The sequence below is a fragment of the Chroicocephalus ridibundus genome, chromosome 1 (assembly GCF_963924245.1).
Source record: "Chroicocephalus ridibundus chromosome 1, bChrRid1.1, whole genome shotgun sequence".
Lineage (NCBI taxonomy): Eukaryota > Metazoa > Chordata > Aves > Charadriiformes > Laridae > Chroicocephalus > Chroicocephalus ridibundus.
This window is the reverse complement of record NC_086284.1, coordinates 164,951,120-164,973,144: the sequence shown is the minus strand read 5'-3', so window position 1 is coordinate 164,973,144 and position 22,025 is coordinate 164,951,120. Positions and strand designations below refer to the sequence as shown.

Genomic DNA, 22,025 nt, shown 5'->3' with positions numbered 1-22,025 from the left:
AGCCTTCCAGCCAGTCAGACCAATACATTTCTGCAGTGCAGTAGAGTAAACAATGCAACACAGTGATTCTGAGTCTGTAGCTAGACAGACTGAAGTAGCAGCACAAGTAAGTCAGAAAATCTCCTGCATTTATCTGGACACAGAGCGAGCTCTGAGACCACTCATCACAGTTGTTTTTATACATAGCATATGTGTGCACACAGACATATGGACTAATACATTCATCACTAACCCTCGTTCAAGGGACCGACCATCCAAAGTCTACGCTTCATCCAGTACATGTGCTTTAACTGGGGGTGCCGGGTGCATCCAGGACCACGCGGTGGCTTGACAGACCACTGCGTGAGGACGTGGCTGTAGGTTCAAAATCAATCAAGAGGTTACTGTTCCAGCTTGTTTAGTCTTCAGTTCTCCCGACAATCCTTCCCAATCAAGATAACACACAGGCGGATGGTTTGTTTTTATCACTTGTAGTGGAGTTTGGACCCACGTTACCTGGAATGAAAAGAAGTTAAAAGTAATGTTAAGTAAATATGACCTGTATAAAGTTTGGACTGACACTTCAGTCGTCTCTCATTATTTACTCTACACCTTGTGTTAGATCTACGTTACTCTGCACTCTCTCATGGTTTTATTTCCTACTACTGTGAAATGAAGAGACATTAAAATAAGAGCAAATTCAGAGTATACTGTGGGAAAAAACACTGGAGAAGTACTTCCAGGCTTTGGCCTGTACCCAGGCCAGCTTCAGTGGTATCCTCAGGTCCCAGTTGGCACTGAAAAACAGAAAACAGTCTGGCCATGACTTGGGTGGGAGGTTTTCCAAAGAGTGAGGGATGGTGGGGGGGGTGGGGAGGGGGAGAGAGAGTCAGGTCATATCATCCATTTGATACCCACACACATTCTCAGTAGAGTTTTTTTCACATCCCACATTTTAAACATCTCAAGTGCCAGAATTTCCACCATTTCCTTTGCAAAACAAATCCCGAGGCCTCAGGGTCTCTCACTTAAGTAGCACAGTACGCTGCCCCAAGTTTTTATCATCTTAGTTTTTTTCATTGCTCACGCTATGGATTCCTCTGCTCCCAGTATCTGTACTTTTCAATGCTTGCACTCCTGTCTGATCTCCTTCATTACATCCAACTGTTAGTCTGGATGCCCCAGCGTATTTTTTTTCAAGCACTGCACTAAAGTGTGTTTGCAGAGGCTTTTGCAAGTCGGGGAACTCTGCTGTGCTCTGAGCTCAGCAAGGCCCATATGACCTATAGCCCAGGGCAGAACGTACTGAGAGCGGCTGCCACGTGGCCTGCAGTCACTCTGAACAAGGACAGGCCCCGCTCACGTATTTGTACAGAAGGAAGGTACATGTGCATCTCCCAAGCGGTTGGAGCCTGGGTGAGAATGGAGAGGGGAAACTGCCACAGGTCACGGTGCTACTGAGAAGTCTCAACCCTGCTAAGCTGAGGGAGCTTTCAACCCAAGCACTGCCTCTGAACTGGGCTTCCAGTGAATCATTTCACATGCCACTCTCTTGCTTGTGGGTATTTGATCAATGTTTTCCTCATCTGTAGGTGACGGGGAAGAGCTGAGCTCTCTCCTCTCCCCCTCCTTCTCTCAACCTTCTTCCACACTGCAACTTGTTAATATCCATGTGGGAGGCTGCACTGCAAACCTGCCCTCACTTCTGTGGCTGCTCTGGATGCTACTGCCTCCTCCCCACATCTCCCTATGGCATTTCATTCTACCTCCTGTCCCCCTATTGACTCAATTTTGTATGTTATTGCTCAGTTTATCATTAATGCTATCTCCTCACCACCCCTGTTCCCCTCCCTGTCTGTATCACATTCGGGACCCTCATTTTTACTTTCAAAAGTGTCTGTTCTCTCCTTAATCTCAACTCCCAACTCCTTTATTCCTCTCAATTTCTACTCTTGTCTTCTGACCTTTTTCTACAGATAGTGCTAAAGTTAGAGCAAACACCCTGCTTGTATGCACTGAACAATATTCCTCTCTTTCTCTTTAGAAAAGAGGCTGAAAATTCCAGTTACCACCCGTTCATGATCCCACTTCAGCTGAAAAACACTGGTGATAACTAAGCAGCTATTTCTGTGGTATTGCAGTGCCCCGTGTAAATCCCATTTCTTGTTGCAAGAAGCACCCAAGTGAAACACAAAATCCTGCTATTAAGTGTATGTGTTCTGCAGCCAATACTCGTGAGGAGCGAAGGCCGATGTATGGAGCAACTCAGGAGAGCAGACCCTTCTGAGCGAGCCCACTTTGCTTCTTGCAGGGCTGAAAACAAAACAAAAAGCCAGCGCTTTCCAAAGGCACACAGCTTTCAGATTCTTGCAGTATTTCCCAGAAACTGCACACAGACGTCAGTGTCTTTGCTGATCACAGTCTGCCCAGCAGCAGCTTAGAATTAACAAGATTCTGGTCAGGTTCAGAGCTACTGCTGTTGTGTTCCTAAGCGGGAAACAGTGAAATTCAAGAGTTGTGTCAATTTGATGATATGGTTTAAGAAAGCCTTGTAAGACAAAGCACAGTCTCTGTGCAGCGTGCTAGGACAACACCTCAGAATGTTAATTTGGGCACTCAGTTTGGGGCATTACTATTTGTAGCCCTCGTATTTTCCAGACTACCAATTCTGACTTGTAGGTATCCTTTTCTAGCATGTAAATACCCCGAGAGATTTTCAGACTCTGTCCCAGAACACACTTTCATCACTTCCCTTCCCAGTTTTCGGATTCTCTTCATCGCCATTTGCTCCTACAAGACTGAACCTGACCTTTAGCCTGCTTGAATAATGTCTTTCAATTACTCTACGAGCTACTCGGGGTGTGGATCTGGTCTCTCTACGCATTTGCAAGGTGGGATGCGTCTCTGTGGTACTACAGAATTAATAGTGACTTTGGAGGATGTGCGCGCAGGCAGGCCCACAGGGCTTAAGTGTGCTGTTTAATCTTTACAAAAGGTAAGGGCAGCTATTTCAAACTGTGAATCTCTGAATAATTGCATCCTAACCTGCCTGCGTACCAAGCACCTTCCCCCTCCTTCATTTCCACTTCTGACCTCCCTTCTGTCACCCAGAGTATCACAGCATCAGTTTTTACTAGACCTGCTCAAAGACAACTTAAACTTTCAAAACTAAGATGGCCCTACAGTTACCCAAGAACAAAGTGCCTCCTATCTTTATCTTGAAGCTGGAACTCTATTCCATGCCCATGTTCAAGAGTTTTTTATTAAATCCTAATGAAGCACATCCTACTGATCAAGTAGCTGCAGGATCCCCAGTGGTAACTCTTTTTTTTCCTCTTTCTCATGAGTTTCCATCTTTCTAACGTGCCCTCTACCATCTCTGTTCACATGCCACTTTGGGACCACTAGACTAGAGAAGCTTTCTCTCAAGAACAGTGAAACAATTCAAAAGCAACACACAAACAGAGATCTTCCTCCAGCCTTTTACAACACCGGATGACCTAAGTCTACTTACACCATACTTCAAAAGCTGTGGAGTCTCCCACTGCTACCATGAACGGGCATTCTCAATTTGCATGAGACAAAAAAATACTTGCACCGACTGCTTGGAAAGACTTATCAGGTCAGGAAGAGCACAGCAGGAAGGCTGGTGTGCTGGAGCTCTGCGCCTTCCCTGCACCTGTTCTCAATTCTTCCTTCCCCTTTATTGACAGAGGTGGCAGCCCTCAGGAAGTAGCAGTGGCAATAAATAAAACTTGAACATAATAGCATGATAGTGTCTTTGTGGAAATGGTCCAGACCAAACATCAGACTGTCTGGCACAGATCCACTGTGGTAAAAGGAACAGGGACAGCCCCGCTGCCCTGACTGTGCAGCGCCCCGGAGAAGGGCGCAGCATCCCACTGTTCAACTACAGACATCAATCTCTTCCGTGCCTTAATCTGGGCCTAATTTCATCATCGCAATGCGGGAATGGTGGGCTGTCTGCTTTAAAAGAGCTGATACTGAGAAACGTAGGGTATCTCTGATATTGTAAAGTGCTGACAAATCAGAGATTACACAATTCTCTACTTCTGTCACTAGAGGGTAGTGCAAGCCCTCAGGTCCCTTCCTCCAAGAGGCAATGCCCGTACATCTCCCTATTAAGTCTTCACCGGTTCTATTTTTCCTGTCTCTGAGGAATGGGGCCCAGCAGCGCGTACTGTCTGTGCTCAAGACATAAAGTGATTTGGAGAGAGGACCTCTTTAGACCAGGGTTTACTTCTGCCTCCCCAAACGCCAAACACACATCCTAAAATGGGTCTACTATAGTCATAAATAAACTTACAGTTCCTCTCTCTGGTGTTCATTTGGCATTTTTGAATCTGTCCATTCAGCCAGAAGTATTTCTAAGAACCTAATCAATCCCTGTTGTTGACCTTCCCAATACCTTGCTTTTCTTTTTGGTCTCAGGAGAATGTCTTTCCATTTCAAATCATGGCAGTCTCAAGGGAATTCAGTCTCCCTACGCCTGCATTTTGCATTCAGCAGAGCACAGAATGGTCTCTGGCCAGACAAGTTGAGAAGAAATTTTCTCCCTGGAACTAGTTTATTTTCTTGCTGGCGCAGGATGTATTGACACCCAGAGAAAGGAAGACAACCAGGCTGAATAGTCCATAGATTTATTTCAATCTGACAAAACATCTAAAACTTTGGAAGTTAGCTATGAACCCATAAATTGGGAGAAATCTTTATCATTTGTGTCTTCCACTGGATGAAGCCTTGGAAGGACTTGGTGAAAATATCAATCACGTGTTAGCAAAGAAAGAAAAGCTGAGATCTAGTACTTCTCCATAGCTTCTATTTTCACGACCTTCTTCCCCATTTCAGAAGATGATAAAGGAGCAAATTAAAAAGACTTCCACCCTCTTCTCTGCTCCTTGCCCCCCTCACCTCAACATAAACACGTTTTCCACTCTTCTCCACTACTAACCTTGTCACAGTAAACACACCTGACTAAGCCCAAACGAGGAAAGGAGAGGCTACACTGGGAATCTGTCTGCACCATGCTACCCACTGAACATAGTGCTGTCAGGGTGGTGCACTTCAAGAACTGCACAGGCAACTTGTTTTACACAAGACGACATTCACCTTTCTCCGCTTGCTGAGAAGTATCAGAAAACATTTACATGAGAAGTATCAACCTTACAATAAGACTGCCGTTAAATTGCCTTCAGAATTATGCTTCCTTTGATATAACTTCTACTCTTCTTTGATCCCACTCATTTTAATATAGAGGAAATAACAGGATCTACTCACAGGTGCCTAAGTTGAGTACGTTTGCACAAATCAGCCAAACTGAGAACTAAGGCACATAGAAGCACAATATGCTTTTAAAAGAGGTTTTACCTGAGATGCCTCCAGTGCTCCGAACACTGGCATGGCCAATGCTGAGCCGCTCATATTCCAGTTTCATGTTCCCAAGGTCTTCTCCTGAATGTCCTTCACTGGCAAAAGAATTGGCCTCAATGCTTGAGCCTGGAGACCGTTTGGCCTTGCGACTGAAAAGCCCACTGGCAAACCGCTTTCCTTGCTTTGAATTGGCCTGTGCATCTTCTTTCTTCACATCACGAATAGACTCTCTGGATTTGGATTTATTTTTCAGATCCATCTGGAACCGGGAGAACAGTTTCTGAGGGCTCCGATTCACCTTGTTCACATTCTCCAGAGGTGGATAAATTTCTGGGAACTCTTGCTCCAGTGTGACTAAGTCATTCAGAAACTGATTTAACCGTTTCTTTGACTCACTTGTTTCCTCCTTTTCCATGTTCCCCTGATTATCCTGCCTGTGTCGTGAAGCCCAGAGCATCATATCACCACGGGTTGCTCCTGCCACTAAACCATACTTGGGGTTAATGAACTTCCGAGACACGGTGGAGGAATGAAGGCCTGGCTTCCCAATTCCATGAAGGAATGGGTTAGCAATACCCAGCTCCTTGTAGAAATTAACTTCCTCTGAGATGGCATAGAGTTCACGAAACTCAACGTCAAACATCTCCACATGCTGTCCTGTCAAGACTAGCAGGATGTTTCTGTCAATGTGGGATGAACTCCATGTGAAGCTAAGAGTAGGAAACAGAACCGACATTAGATTTTTGGGTGCATACTTGACCCAGCCCACCTAACAATCTCTAAGATACTACATGGGAATATGTAGCATTGCACCATTTGCCCATATGTCCTTGCCAAGATGGGTCAGGATAGATACATGAAGCGCTTCATTATTGTTCTTCATTAGGCAAGCAGACCAGATCTGGAAGAAAAGGCCCTAAAACTCTGAAGGACAGTTTACCATTTTATAAAAGCATCACTGCACGAACAGGAGGAACCTTCAGACTGAAGAACTCACTAAAGAGAATGGAGCACAGTGGCTGGTGGGGAGTCCTTGCAGGCCACCACCTGATGCAGTGTGGAACTATCTCTAGCCCACTGAAATGGTCTGCTAGCATGGGTATGTTCCGTTCTCCAAGGAACGGCTTTTGCTTTATGCCACATTCTCTGTCATCCCACCCCTATTTCTACAGATGCCAAACAGACTAGAGAGGCTAGGATAAGAAAGGGAATAACATGGGAAGAAGACTTTCAAGCAAAGCCACAAGCCATTCTTTACACAAAGAATATGTCTTTGTCTTAAGCAACAGCAACCCACCTGTACGATCCAGTGGCCACTTTTTCACCATCCACCATCAGGAATCGGGATGCCAGTGTGCCTCTGATCTTCCCTGCTGGCATGTAGAACCCAACTCCTGTCACAGAACGTATGCGGATATTCTAACAGAGAAGTGAAAAGAGAAAATGTCACAATAAATAGGGCAGAGAATTAGATAATTGCCAGCTCCAAGCCTTAACATGTCACTCACATTATCTCACTACTTCTGGGGCTACAGCTCATTTTGTATCAGCCACCAGAAATCATAAGGGCTGCAGAAAAGAAAGCATAGTGCTGTAAGATCTGTTGTCGTCCCGTCTATGCGAGTTACTCCCCTCCATCAGTTTACAGCCCTGTCCGATAGGTCAGCATCTTTGTAAGCCTGCCTGCTGGCTTCAGCTATTCAGCTTAGCCTACTGGCAAGACAGTGCTTTCAAAAATCAAATAATCCTCCATCCCCAGTCCTGTGCTGTAGCTCAGAAGGCCCAGCCCAGTTCAGGGGAATGAATCAGAGGAAGCTCTGAGTCACGTCTGTGCTCCCTGAATTCTGATCCCTGTTCCACGGCACTCGTGGCTCTTCTCCAGACTATGTTAGCAGGACCGCAAAACCAAGGAATTTTGCAACACCTGTGCAATGCAAAGGACACAGTTACTTGGAGGGTAATGTATGAGACAGATCTATATTAGGTTCTTTTTGCGCTTGTGTTCTGATCCCAACAACACATGACTTGACAAAACTGGGCAAATTAGAAGACTGGAAAATTTAATTATTACAGAAGAAAGGAGGAAGCAGTTCTATTGCTCAAAACATAGATGTTTTCTGTCTGTTATAACAAAAGGAGGACCCCAACCTTTATCATTTTGCTACGAACCCCAAACAGTTACAGTGTCCACCCATATTCCTCACTGTTCAACAGAGAGTGAAAAAACACAGAACTTTCTTTGAACAAAAGGAGTAGGATGAGAATCTCTACTTTCAGCAAAGAAGAATTTCTGAAGAAGAGGAAGGAAGAACCTTTCACAAAATGAACAGAATTAGTTAGAAAAAGATAATACCTCTCCCCAAACCTCCCGTCTCCTACCCTTTGGCCAGCAAACCTACAAGTAATAAAACAAAGCACCACCAGGAACAGAGAAAACACAGATTTAAGGTTACATGATTTTCTACAACAGATGTGTGCCTGCACATGCTATAAGAACATATTTGCACGTTGGACTGAGTGTTATTCTGCTCATGGGTCCTGGCTGTGTGAGGATGAATTGGCAAACAGGTATAAGTACTGCCTAATATGAAAAAAACCCACAACAAAACCCAAAAGCATTGACTATCAGTATTAGTTTAGAAAAAATTATCTTGTTGCTCTGACACACGAATTTAGACCATTTTCTTCATTCCACCATCTGTTTCTGTAAGAATTCTTTAACAATGAAAAGCTAAAAGGTATTGTGATCTGCAGTAATAAATCCAGGGTTGGGCGTCAGATAGTCCCAAGTGTTCTCACAGTTCTAACACTATTCCCTGTCATGTTTTGGGCAAGTCAATTCACCTTTGCCTCATTCTTTGCCCATCTGCAGAGCAGAAGAATCATGAGGATTTGGCTAATGCTAGCACAGCCTCAGATCCCACAAAGAGCTATGTCCTATTATTATAAACCTCACTGACAGCTTAAATATTGATAGGCTATAGAAATCAGCATGCAGGAACGAGTCATTATATGAATGCAGATTTCTTTCAAAAACCAGTTCTCTGAATATAACTCTTACCTTTTGAACCTGGTTCCTATTTTCCCCACTAAAATACAGCAGTGGCAGTACAAATTCTGACTAACAGTAACTGATGATACTACTATTTTGCATTCGTCTATTGCCTGATCTGTCTGGAGTCCTGTGTGGGCATTAGCTAATTAATGCTCCCAACACTGCTGAAAGTATTATTACCCTGTTCTAAAGACGAGGAGTCTGAGAGAGAAAAAGATGAAGTGACTTGCCCAAGGCCTAGCAGTGAGTCATATGTGTGGGATGCTGAACGCAGCTTGGGTAGAGCACAGGAGGAAGGGTGCCCTTTCCAGTATTTAGAATAAGATTTGCAATTGGCTGGCTGATCACCTGAAATAATTTTTTTGCCTTGCTGAGTAAAGTTGGATGTGAGATTTGCCAAATCATGGAATATTGACTGCAAGTGTCAAGAAGGACCTCTGTTCTTCAAATCAGTCAACAGCTCTGACACGCCATGCACTTTCATGAATCAAGGAGTACCAGCAGAAAGTTTCTCAGCATGTAACCACTGTGGGTGTTATTGTGTTTGTATGTTATATCACCTTCTTTTGGTGGAAAGAAAGCACATTTGAATTTCTGCAGTAACTGAGCTCCACATAACACTTAGAAAGGCACAGAGGGGATAGAACCAAGCAGCTGAGCACATAAACCTCCTTGAACAAAGTAGGCACAGGAGTGCATAAATACTTCTTGAAATGCAGAAAACAAGCACAAAGTCATATAAACATCGAGTCACTTAACAGGTTATTTGTATAATGTTTTCTGCCTTGAAGGATCTTGGAGCATTTGTAGACTTATATATCAAGCTGTACAGAGGAGGAACAAGCCTGGGTTCATGTACTAAAGACTACACTACAACAAAAGAGGAAAGACAAAAATAAATGAAGTGAGATTGCAGCAACTTTTGGGGGTCACTAATGTTGCAGTAGTAACAAGTATTTTGGGTAGGGGATCAGTTAGTTCACCAGATAGAAGTGACCCCTCCAGATCTGTATTCCTGCAGAAATCTGCTTAAGGTTTGCCATATTCTGGCGTATGGAAGCTGCAGTTTGCATTAAATTTCCACATTTCCTTTACACAGGCTTGCACCACTCCTCATCACAAACAGTGACTAACGTCTCCCTGGCACCAACTTAAAACGGACTGGTAACACTCCAGCCTGACAGAGCATCCTAATACAAACAGTGAAGGAATCGGTCTTTCTTGCCTTATTGTGACACACTTTTAAACCTCACCCTAACTCCACAGAAAGTTAAATTAGACCCAGTTTAGAAAGTCACTAATAGGTTGTGTTGTGACTGACACTTAGCTGTCCCTTGACAGACCTGGGCAGCGGTGCTCACAAGCTGTGATGGAGTAGGGGGGATACACAAGACAGACCCTAAAGGCAAGCATTCCAAGTGCTTCCACCAGGGAATCCTGTGTGTACCTTCCCTCTTAGAGCAACTGATACGTATGTTGCAAAGCAAGCAGGGATCTTTATTTCAAGTTGGGATGGATGGCATTTATGACTTCTATAAAATAACAGATTTAAAACAGATAAAGGAGACACAACAGACCAAAGTAGTAGCTGATAGGCGACAGCGACTCAACAGTGCCTTACATTGACTGTGTTTTTCAAAATGTAGAGAACCCCTTTCTGCTGTCCCTGGAAAAATCAGATCCCTTCAGTCAATAACATCTGCTGAGGTAGCTCTTGTCCTCTGTTTTCTTGTACCATTGCTTCACCTGAGCACAGGGCTGAGGGGAAGGCCCCACACGCCCATTATTTCACTCTAAAATCATAGATGGAGGTTCCACAGAAGAGGAGAAGAGGAAGAGATATGGGATTCATGTGGACAGGACCACAGTAACAACAGACAAGGAATCTTTCTTATTCATGGTCTGCAAGATTCTCATTTCTGGTGATCAGATCTCTAGGTCAGAGAGATGGGTGGTAGGTGCTTAACTTACATGGGGACACATAAGCATCCACAATCTGGAAGCAGTCACCAAGTAATGCTGGGAAATATTGTGGAATTACCCTATGTGTTTGCCCTGAACAGTTCTGGAAATGTTATGCTTGTTGACAAAATAGTAAAACTTGCAGGTATTCAAGTAGAATAGGAAGGAATGCAGCTAGCTGGACCTGGCATGCCAAGGTCATTACTGGGTATTATTTATTTGGGTCTCTGCAAAAAAAGAGCCGCCTTGTAAGCCCCCATTTTCAAAATGTCATAAGCAGCCTAGAAGAATTCTCTAATAGATAATTAAAAAACTAACAGTACTGCATCACATTACATTCAGCTTCTCCCTCACGAGTTATGATTGGATGAAGAAAGCTTGGAGGTAGAGACATGAAATACTGAAATGAAACTTCAGAAATTTCTTAGGCAAAAACGTTTAAGAATTCTTGGAGTGAGGGAAGAAATTAACATGAAGGTGAACTTCCTGCAGATAACTCATTCCCTGGGTTTGCTTTGAGCTCTAGTTGAACTCCTTGTCTTTGATCAGGAGGGGTCTTTCTTAGCAGAAGCATGGGGAGGAAGAGAACTCATCTAAAAACTTGTGAGAATATTCACCCTCAGGTCAATAAAAAGAGGACTTTTTGTGGGGCTATGGATTTTATATCTATGAGAACTTTGATTCATTGTGCTCTCCGAAGAACACTCTTGTGTCAAACATAACAGAAGTCTGGCAAACCATGTCCTGTAGGCTCAGGAAGCCATATGACTCATACACACATAACATCCCAGGATGAATGTGCCAATGGTTGAATTTAAATGCATTTCTAGTGATCTCTGGCCTTCAGACAAAAATTGAGTTTTTCTCATTTCATGCTTGGAGTCAGTAAAGAACGTTTTGTCTTTGCAGAGTGAGATACTGTCTTCCTACAGCAGTTTTCCTCCCGTGAGACTGTCAGCAGATCACGATACCTTGCCATCTCAATATGATACAATAGCCAGGATTTTTGTGAAAACGCCCAGCATTGTATGTAGACAAAGGGCAAAATCCAGTGTTAACAGTAAATCTCCCTGTATTAGGTCCATTAAAGCATTCACTCTGCATTGAAAGAACAGGGCAATGGAAACAAAAGGGCAGGAATCACAGAACAATCTGAGCATCTGGTGATGACAGAAGACAGAATAAGCAACCTGACCCGCAGCAATGACAGCCCATAGTAGTGTGTCATCTCTCTCTGTCTCTCCCTGGGATCAGAACTTGCCTCTAAACCTTGAAGTTACTTCCCAAATTGCTGCAACTTTCTGAGAAAAAGCCATCCTGTAAATCTTGAACAAGCACTCCAAAGGAAGGGTGAGAAGAAGGGCAGGAAGGAAGTGTATGCGATTCCTTTGCTGATAAACTGTGGCCCACTGGTGAAGCAAGCAAAACGGTTACACAAAAAGATAGTGGAAGAAGAGAATTTTGTTGCTAAAAATCTGTAGAACAAACTCAGGCATCAAAGCAGATGTCAAGAGGAAGACATATCATAAATAAGAAATGGGTGAATGATGGAGTTAACTGCACTAGAGTTTCTTGTTCTTCCTCAGCAATTCCAACATCCTCTGATCAAGCAATGGGGACAAAATGATACCGCCTGAACAAGACCAGAGGACCAGCTTGCTTTCTTGTTTTAAATCTGGGTTTTCAGCACTAAAAGTTAAAAACAACCTAGATACATTAGATCAATGAGGTGGGGGTGGGGGGAGTCCTCCAGGAGAAGCCTAAGCCTTGCTTGAGACTCCTTGGGTATCTAAAGCCTGATGTTGGGGGAATCACTATATGATTATTTCTGTTATACTGATCCAAGCAGCAGCACAGATACGTCCAAGGCAGCCTTGGGCAGGATACTAAGAGGCCATCTTCCCTGAGAGGCAAATGACCTGTTTCCCCTTACAGAAAGACTCTTCCCTGTCCTTCCTTAGTACCATAGACAGGCATAAACTGCATTGACCTTAACAAGATTAACTAAAGCCCTAGCCATACTAGAAAAGGAATACAACAACCTTAAGGGGAATTTAAGACACAGTGTGAGATGGCTGGGAAAAAAGTGGGGGAAAAGTTGCAGTACTCTGTGGACTGGAGCTCTGCAGAAAAGTGAACAACTAGGTTAAAGAAGAATGTTAAAAATTTCTTCTCAGTGGACCCCCTTCAGCTCAGCTTGTATTTGGACATTTTTTAGCTGAAGGAGTCTAATGAAAAACATAGCAAGGGCTGCTGTGAGAGAAGGGAAGCACAGAAGGGACACAGAAGAGTTTTATACTGCCTTTGATGGCATCAGTTCGAACTGCCTCTTTGGAAAAGGTGACCTTGTAATGCAACTAGGCTGCTGCAGGACCTAGTCACTACTGTAGAATGCCACTGTGATGATTGGTTTTGGAGTATAAAGTCTGTGTAGATACCTATGGAGAAAGAGGTAAGAGGAAGAGCAGAAGGGGACCGCTTACTGTTTTAACGACGGAGAAGGCAGACAAAAAGCAACTCTCCTCTCCAATAGCACTGCAAGTTTTTCTAAAACACCAAGGCATCTTTTTACTCACTCTGTCCAGGAGTTAAAATATACAGTATTGAAGTCATCATTCCTGCACATGATGACATGGTAAGAAAAGCACTGGAAAACAGGTACCGGAGCAAATGGAACTACTGCTGTGATTTCACAGTTTTGTACCAAAGAGACCCAAGCCTAGGCCACAGAATACCCCTGAAGCTTGAAACAGGTCTATTATAATGATGGCTGTGTCTTGCTTTCAAAGACACCAGAGGAAAAAAACTTCCATTTCTGTTTTGGAGAAAGATGAGAAAGCTGCTCAGCTGGATGGTTTTTTTTGATGAAGTCCAGAAACTCAGAGCAGAGTGGTAGTTCACGGGAGCGCTGTTCAGATACATGCAAGTCATTTTCATCCAGATTTAAGATAGTTCTCCTAAAATGGTTAATATCAGCCTCTAAAATCTTCACAGCTTTTTGAATTTTGGTTTGCGTTTTTTTTTTTTTTTTGAAACTATTAATTGAGTGTTTATGGAAGATCTGCCCTTCCTCCAGGTAAAAAGGCACTTTTAAATTTTTTTTTCACTGCTCAGAAGAACAGTTGGATAACAAGAGGGGCGGGTCTTGCATCCCATAGGTCGTTTCCAACCTAACAACTTTTTCAGTATTCAGCACAAGTCGTAGTAGTGACAGTGACTAAAAAACATGAAAAAAGCGAGGAATACAATACCAGCTATAAACACATAAAGTATTTCAGTCTGTATGTAATGGAATGCGATCCTACTGAGGCTGCTTCTGCCAGCCAAGCTAGGCTGACTACTCTGCTGTGCTGCATGCACTATAACGAAGGCATACTCCGACATGGAACTGGGGAGCAGCTATGCTCCCCAGTCCCTTGTGTTCTCAGGCAAAGGAGGACTAGAAGCTCATTCACTACCAGATGATCACTGCTGGATAGGAAAGTCTTTATTTCACGGAGTATATGTGTCCTATCACTGGGATCCACGCAGACGACTCAAAGAACTACTAGTTTGAAACCTTGCATAGGACACCCACAGGAAATTCCCTCAGATGATTTTCTTGGCAAACAGGAATTTTTAGGCCACAAGAGCCAAGAAATTACACAGACCTCTGTCTTAGGTGAAAGGTAAAAAATCCAAATCTTTCCTTTCTCTTTCCTTTTGTATTAGCAAGCCACTCTCTTATCCCTCTGGGTTCAATCAAGCCCTCTCTAAGTGCTGTCATGTGACTTGTAGGGAGGAAGAGATGTGTTTGCCTGTCCAAGTGAGTTCCAAGATTCATTACAACTGAAAAAAGGCCACTGACCTGCAGGAGATAATGGTTCAGTATTGAATATCTTACCCGGATCTGCAAGTCACTGAGGTCAAGGCATCTGCACATTTCCAGGAAGAGCTTCACACCCTCCTCATCTAGGATTATATAGACTGGAATCCAGCGCTTATATGCTGCATCAACTATATCACGGAATATGTCCCGGTCTGTAAATACATCCATGACCACTGCAATAATCTGAAACAAGAAGACAGTAGACAGATAGCTGAACAGAACAGTAGGAACTGAAAGGGTGGCCCATCATACTGGTGCAAAATAAAGGAGAGCACTGATACCACAATATGGAGGAGGAGGTTACAGGGGAGACAAAAGCACAGGGATGTACATGCCCAAGCACTGCCAATAACCTTGTAATTTTCTGGCATGGCTCCTGCTGCACTTTGGAAGCAACTTCATAAATGCCTTTGAGAGTTCTTCTTCTGGGGGAAGACGGCTTATTTCAGCAGCCTGAGGAATGCCAAGGCCAGATACTTAGTTTTTCCTCTGTATTGTGAAACTTTTGTTGCCTCTGTAAGGATCCACTTAAACAAAGAACACTGAAAATAGATTGAAAAAGAAGAGTGAAAAACACAGTTCTAACACTTAATCAGAAGGTGAGTAATGGAAGAATGAATGTGCAGAGGAATCAGAGCCTGAATCCTCAGCCATGGTGCATAGTGCAGACAAGAATAATTTTATTTTCCTTTTTTCCCAATTCCCTGCGAGAAGTCTGCTCTCAGGGCCGGCTTCCCGAGGAATGTCTTACGGAGCTCAAACATAAATACCTCATATTTGTCAGGAAGGAACTGGAGTGTACGTTCAAGATTTGAAGGCAAAATGATCATTCCCTCTTTCACATGGACATTTTTTCTGGTATAAAACCAATCCCTCTTTCCAGGCATAGATTTTTACATAAAAACAAAAGGCTGCACTGACGTGACAGGCAAGCCTGAACATTCATAGGATGAGTAACAACAAAACCAAGAAGGTTATGGACAGCTTTAACGCTCATCTTACCTGCTTTGTCTCTCTCTCTCCCTTTCTGTCTCTTTTACACCATTAGAAGTGGCAATTCACTTCTCTGCCTGAAAAAATTATTCTCCTCAACATATGGAAGGCTATGAATGAAGGATGCTACTTTCCTAATCCTGCTAGGAAACATCAGTTCACCAGGTCAGAACTCTCATGCTGACCATATGCTGGGAATATAGGTCCCTAAATTTTAACTTCCCAGGTGCAGGGGTCACAGTGATGAGCCAAGCTGTGCTGGGGACAGCACATACAGGTGTGAATGGAGCTGAAAACTGGATCAAACAGTAGGAGTTTCTTCAGTTGAAGTTTAGAAGAGGTGCAGCTCAAGTTGCAGGAGACCTCTGTGGAAGGGAGAATAATTCTCACCAGATACCTCTTTCCTTTGAAAAATGCCCTTGAACAAATTGCTTTTGGCAAAGTGATGCCACAGCAAATGTCCCCTACTGTGTTTGCTGAGTTTCTGCTTGTACAGCCAACAACCAACACATCTGCTCCGTCAGGCTCCTTCTGTCAACACAAGCTTTTCTTTGTTAGAAAAAATAAAAAAAGAGCTGACATTGCGTTTATGCTCATCATTAACATGTAGGTTCCTGGTACAGGTGAACTATTGTGGAGCTACGTTATAAACTAAAAGTCCCTTGATAACTTCTGCTGGGCAGAACTAGATTTCAGATCCTGTTTTGGTTCTTGCTTCCCAGCACAAAGCAGCAAGATGCAGGGAATGTTACTAGAACCTCTAAAAATTAAAATACAGTGAACTTGTGCCTCTTTGTTTCTGAACAACTTCATATCCAGACAGATTGTAATTAAAGGTATGAAGAGTTCATGCATTAATTCAGGCCTGTTATGCTTCCCCTCCCCTCCACACACTGTGGTACGGATGTAGTTACTTAGGAGCGAGGATGCCAGATAATAGTCATTTGAAGTAAGAACATCCACATAGGGAACTGATCAAGAACACACAGCAGAAGTATGAATTTGTTTTCTTTCCATCCCCTCCATTTGCAATGAGTCCCATGACTGCAGAAATTACACCACATCCTGGACAAACCATTAATTGTTAGTACTGGTCTTGCAATATGAAGGATGGTTCCCTCCAGGCTTTGGGGCCCGGGGTCAGTTCAGGCTTCTTTGCAAGACTGTGGACTAAAGCCATGAAAACTGCAGTCCTGTATGAAAAGCAGACGAGCTGCCTTGCAGATGGCACCTCCAAGCCAGCAAAATGTGAGGTGGGCAACCCCACTGCTGGTATGTTGGTCTTCTCCAAGCCCTGCCACAGCTGGTGATCTGTCAAGATTACCTAGGAGTGTTCCCACATACAGCAAGTCAGAGCAGGAGTGTCTAGCCCTCCACGAGGTATTCCCCATTCCTCTACCTACCCTATGGATAACAACTTATCTATAGGGCCCACAGGTGTGCCTAGCTCTTCACAGGTATTTACAGACTGGCAAGCATTAACTTGCCAATCTCATTGCGGCAAGGTAGCTTAATTAACGTATGTTTGTAAAACACTGGTGATAAGCCACCCACAGACATGTGCCAGATATAACTAGTATCTGCTTAGACCCCCCCCCCGCCCCACCAAAAACCCAAACAACCAAAAGCTATTCTCATGTGCTGAATAAAAAGCTGCTACCTGGAGATTTTTTTTTTTTTTGCCAGGGCCAGCTCAGCTGAACACAATAGGCATAGTTATCTACGAAAAGGACCATTAAACACTTAAACGGCTGTTAAACATGAAACCACCGTTGGGCTGGGAGGGGCACAGTTCGTCCAGTCAGTGAAAAAATAAAAATCTAGAAAGGAATTAATTACTTTTAGGTGCCAGGCACAGCTATCGAAAAGAACAAAGTTTCCCAGTCCTTGCACAGCCTGTAGAGGCATTTGCAGCAGCACAAAGAGGATGTGAAGTTGCAGTAAATCTGGCTCTTCTAAACAACTGACCGTGCCAGTGGCTGAACAGGATTATGGGGTGTGCACGTATTTCTGCGACCAGGGAGCTGAGGAGATCACCCGCTGGATTAATGCCTCTCTGGAAAGTTTTTGTGGTTCCCAGCAGACTTGGTTTTAACAAGTCTGCAAAGGTTGTGTGTATAGTGTGTGCTGGGGGAGCGGCTGGAGGAGGAAATAACTGCTGAATTAGCAGGAAAAAAAAGCAAGCAGCAAAACTAAGAGCAGGAATGAAGTGTCTTATGCTGTTATTCCCTTTCCTCAGGGGGGATGTCAGCTCTGAAGGGGATCATTTCCTGGGTGGTCTTCTCTGGAAACTTCACCCAGACCTAGAAAAAACTCGTCATTGCCCCCTACCCTTCAACGCAAGCTCTCGTGGCGTCACGGCTGCTTTGTTTTCTTGCCTGTCACCACTGAAAGTCCTTTACAGTCAAAGATAAATAGGAGGAGCAGGCACATACTGTCTGGACTCTGGCTGCTGGAGGGTGTTGAGACCACAAAAAAAAAACCCTAAAAAACATCACGCCACAAGCAAACTTGCTGCCCTGTGTTTAACTAGGGATACCTGCACGTACAGGAGGGGTGGCTGGCACAGCGTCGTCACCTGCCTTCCCTTGAGCCAGTGAATCACAAAAAGCTAAACATGGTTACAAAAACCTCAATTTAGGGTGTGTGTGAGGGGTGCAGGGGTTTAGCCCCATCTTGGCTATCCTTTGGCAAACAGTAAGGTGACGGGCAACAAGCCACAGGGAAGGCCCTGCCTGGTGGAAACTGACCAGCTGGAGGGCCAACGTGCTTTGGCAGGAGAAAAGCCTGGACATGGTGGGCTCTCGCCTGCCTTCCACCCCACCCGCCCTCCAGCCAGGCCCTCCGCCCGGGCGTGAAGGCGGGCAAGGGCGGCCCATCGAGGGCCCCCGCTTCGTCTGGCGGCCGGGCCCTACCTTCTGCGCCTGCTGGATCATCTCCCGCACCACCTCCTTCAGGTGGGGCGCGTTCTCCTCCTTGCGGGGGTGCGTGAAGAGGGCCACCCGGCTGATGCCCCGGTAGAAGGTCTTGTCGGTCCAGCCCAAATCCAAGGGGGGCACCTCCGTATCCGAGCAGTCAGGCCAGTAGGCCAGCGAGAGGGTCTCACCGCCGGGACCTCGCACCACCTTGCCGCCTTCACGGGGGTCATCGTAACCTCGCCAGCTGCCCCGCAGGGCTTGCAGCTCCCGGCTGGAGAGAAAATCGCGGAGCTGCTCCTTCCTCAGCGCCTCCCGGTAGGCTGCCTCGCCCCGGGTCACCAGCACCTCCAGGGCCCGGCGCTGCTCCTCGCTGTAGTAGAAGCGGGCCTGGGCCTCCGTCACCTTCTCGTTGACGTGCGACTCGTCCAGCAGCAGCACCTGGGACTCCGCCATGCTGCCGGCACCCCGCAGCGCCGGGAGGCTGCAGAAGGAGGGAGGGAGGGAGGGAGGGAGAGGCAGAGCCGGCACCGCCTCACCTGGCCTGCCTGAGCCCGCCCCGGCGGGTGGAGCAGCCTACGCCGGCTCCTCACGCCCTCCCGGCTCCCTGGGGACACAGCTGTCCCCTCCGCCCGACCCTTCTCACACAGCCCTGTGTGGCCTCTCACGCCGCAGCCAGGGGAGCCAGGGTCACTGTCCCAGCAGTGGCTGCCCCCCAGCATGGCTGGCACAGGGGTCCCTGAGGAGGAGAACCGGGCTTGAGCCGCGGGTGTAATTTGGGGTGCAAATGCAAAAGTCTATTTAATAAGAGGGGGTTTCCCCTGGCAGCCATCTGAGGGGTGTTCATAGAATGGTTTGTGTTGGAAGGGACCTTAAAGATCATCTAGTTCCAACCCCCCTGCCATGGGCAGGGACACCTCCCACTGGACCAGGCTGCTCAAAGCCCCATCCAGCCTGGCCTTGAACACCTCCAGGGATGGGGCATCCACAACCTCCCTGGGCAACCTGTGCCAGTGCCTCACCACCCTCACACTAAATAATTTCTTCCTGATAGTTAATCTTAATCTACCCTCTTCCAGTTTGAAGCCATTATGCCTCGTCCTGTCACTACATGCCCTTGTAAAAAGTCCCTCCCCATCCTTCCTGTAGGCCCCCTTCAGGCACTGGAAGCCCACTATAAGGTCTCCCCGGAGCCTTCTCTTCTCCAGGCTGAACAACCCCAACTCTCTCAGCCTGTCTCCATAGGAGAGGTGCTCCAGCCCCCTCATCATCTTCATGGCCCTCCTCTGGACACACTCCAACAGGTCCACATCCTCATGGACAAAAGGGGGACGCTCACAGACAAGTGGGGCTGGGGGGCGTGGGCAGAGAACCATGGTGGCTACAAGCCGTGGTCTACCGGCCACAGCTGTCTGCTAGCCAGCCTCATCCAAATCCACTTCCAGGGCAGCAGCAGCAGCTCAGCGACTCACAAAAAGCAAGAGGTGGGTACCCTGTTTACAGGTGAGAAGATGATGGAGTGATTTGCCCAAGGCTGCCCAGCTGGCTGGTCTCAGAGCTGGGAACAAAACAGCCCCACTCATCTCTGGCTGGGAGCGTGAATAAATACCCCCAGCTCCACACGCACATCCCAGCCAAGAGACTAGGGGCTGTAGTCTTAAATTATGATTTTTGCGTGGTATGCGATAGTTGCTAGGGGCCCTAATCAAGATTCAGGCCCCACTGCGGTTTGCAGTGTGTACACAAAGGATAAAGAGCCGTTCTTCTCCCGTGCAGCCCAGGGAAAGAGCTGGCAGGGATGAGCAAGGATACAGGGATAAAGGTAAGGCAGTGGCAAAATACAAACATTCAGAGGCATTTGCAGCCCTTTACATATGTGATTAGCCCTAAGCACTCACATGCACAAAAAAACCGTAAGGACAGAACTGCTAGAGTTGCTCTTTGTCTCCTTTCTATAAGCAATCGCCTGCGCTCAGCGTGAGTTAGCTTAAAAATCCAAGGATGGGGTGGGTCACTGGTGCTCATCCTGTGCTGTTCCTCTCGTTTATGTAGAAGGGAGAATTTTAGTATTCCAGACTGTCATCAATAGCTTTTCCTAGCATGAAATTCACTTAAAATTTGAAATTGCACTTTGCAGAGGTCCATCCTCTGCCTATCAAGTCCCCTTTAAAAATTAATTTCCATATAGGTTCTTTTAGCCTGATTTCCAATGGAAATGAGGCTTACGTGGTCATGGTGTCTGCATCTGTCTGCCTGTCTGTCCATCTCTCTAACAACTTTTGAACCCACTGTCTGATTTCAAACAAGTTTGGCAGAAGCGTAATTACATCCCTACTGATTTTGTGAAAATAAATGGCCTGATAGGATAGAGAGACCCTATCGCAGCCCCCGACAGGGAAAGTTACAACATGAGTTCATGCCTTATTAGACTTCAGATATTCCATAAAAGTGAAAACACTAATAAGTGCCTGATCCGTATGAAAAGCTTCAAATGAAGTTTATGCCATCTTAGACACCCTAGTCAATCAACCACAATATACAAATACACAGGAAATGCAGCTTTGCTAGTTCTAGTGCTCGCTTAACTACTTGTTGGGGCGCTTTTTTTTTCTGTACCAGAGGTTGCCATCAGCTCTGCTATTTCACGTGTGGCTAAATAAAATCTCTTTAATCCTAGGTGCTCTATTCAGTGGTAGCTGCGCAATGTAATCCTTTGTGCTGAGCTAAGGCTCCCACATGAAAGCAGTGGTAGGTTCACAAATATATGTTTAGTTGTGTATTTAAAAGCAAGCGAATGTTTCCCACATCCAAGGAAAAGCAGCAGAGATTTTCCAGTTTGTTGTGATGAAATGCTTAGCCCCTATCTCTCACTCTAAAAGACAAAGTGTTGTCTGGGTATTGATATGATAAACAGGGGCAAGAAGCTGTGCATAAAGCTGAGAAAGACCCTTTCCCAATGCATCGTGTGTCCCGTTCCCCCTCCCCGTTCTCGCAGCCAATACATTCCAACCAAGCGTATTTCCCATATGGAGTTTTTATAAGGTCTGATGATTCAGCCCCTTTTGATATAGCCTGACCCTCCGGCTGACAGCCTCACCTCAAAGCCTGGTAAAAAGGGCTGTGCAGACAAACTGCCCTCTCTGCCACAGAGGTGACCCAACCCTTCGGGACTGGGGAAGAAGAAAGGTGGCAGGCAGGGTGGGGGGAAGTACTTGTGCCTGGTCCTGCCCCTCTGGGATCGAGGGGTGAAGTCCAGTTTCCTTTCCACTCTAGAAGGGGGTCATTATTGTTTCGGCTCAGGTTTTCCTCTCTGCCCTTAGCGCTGGCTCAAGAGAAAGAAGAAAGGGGAAGCCTGCTTTTGAACTGGGCTGAGGCAGCTGCACATCCACGCAGAACAACAATATCAGTCCTTTGATTTATTTTGTTCCTGGGGATTACTCGCTGGAGGGGCTGCCTGTGTGCAGGCAGGGTTGGGTCTCTTTGCTTTTTGCCTCTGTTTGGGTGCCGTCCCAGCCAAGTCCTGGTTAAGGTCTTGCTTACTTTTCTGGTCTGGTTCCAAAAGGTTTTCCAAAGGATGTAAACTAACCTATCAGGAAATATTACCTCGTATTGTAACCCTCCCCCAACCCCATTACAGTGTTTTAAATCTTCTGCCTTCAAACACCTCCCACGTATATTCTGGTTACTTGGGCCTAATTGCTTCACTTTCCTTTGCGAGGCAGTGCAGGTTGTGTATTAGATAAAGATATGACACCTTATATTTAGCATTAATTGTAACTGCGCTTGTCCTGAGCATACATCTCTCTTGCCAGTCCTTCCTGTGTAATTTCAGTCCCTAAATAGCCCACCTCATGATACATTC

General features: G+C 45.5%; 1 protein-coding gene across 1 annotated transcript; it reads right to left on the bottom strand.

The window, feature by feature from the left end:
* Positions 1 to 270: 270 nt before the first annotated feature.
* On the bottom strand, positions 271 to 18,642 carry FAM83F (family with sequence similarity 83 member F). Its single transcript, XM_063323728.1, has 5 exons — positions 18,164 to 18,642; positions 14,271 to 14,438; positions 6,668 to 6,789; positions 5,368 to 6,080; positions 271 to 495 (listed from the first exon to the last, which is right to left on the bottom strand). The coding sequence occupies exons 1-5, from the start codon at positions 18,617 to 18,619 to the stop codon at positions 431 to 433; spliced, it is 1,524 nt and encodes a 507-aa protein (XP_063179798.1). The 5' UTR covers positions 18,620 to 18,642; the 3' UTR covers positions 271 to 430.
* Between the last annotated feature and the right edge of the window lie 3,383 nt (positions 18,643 to 22,025).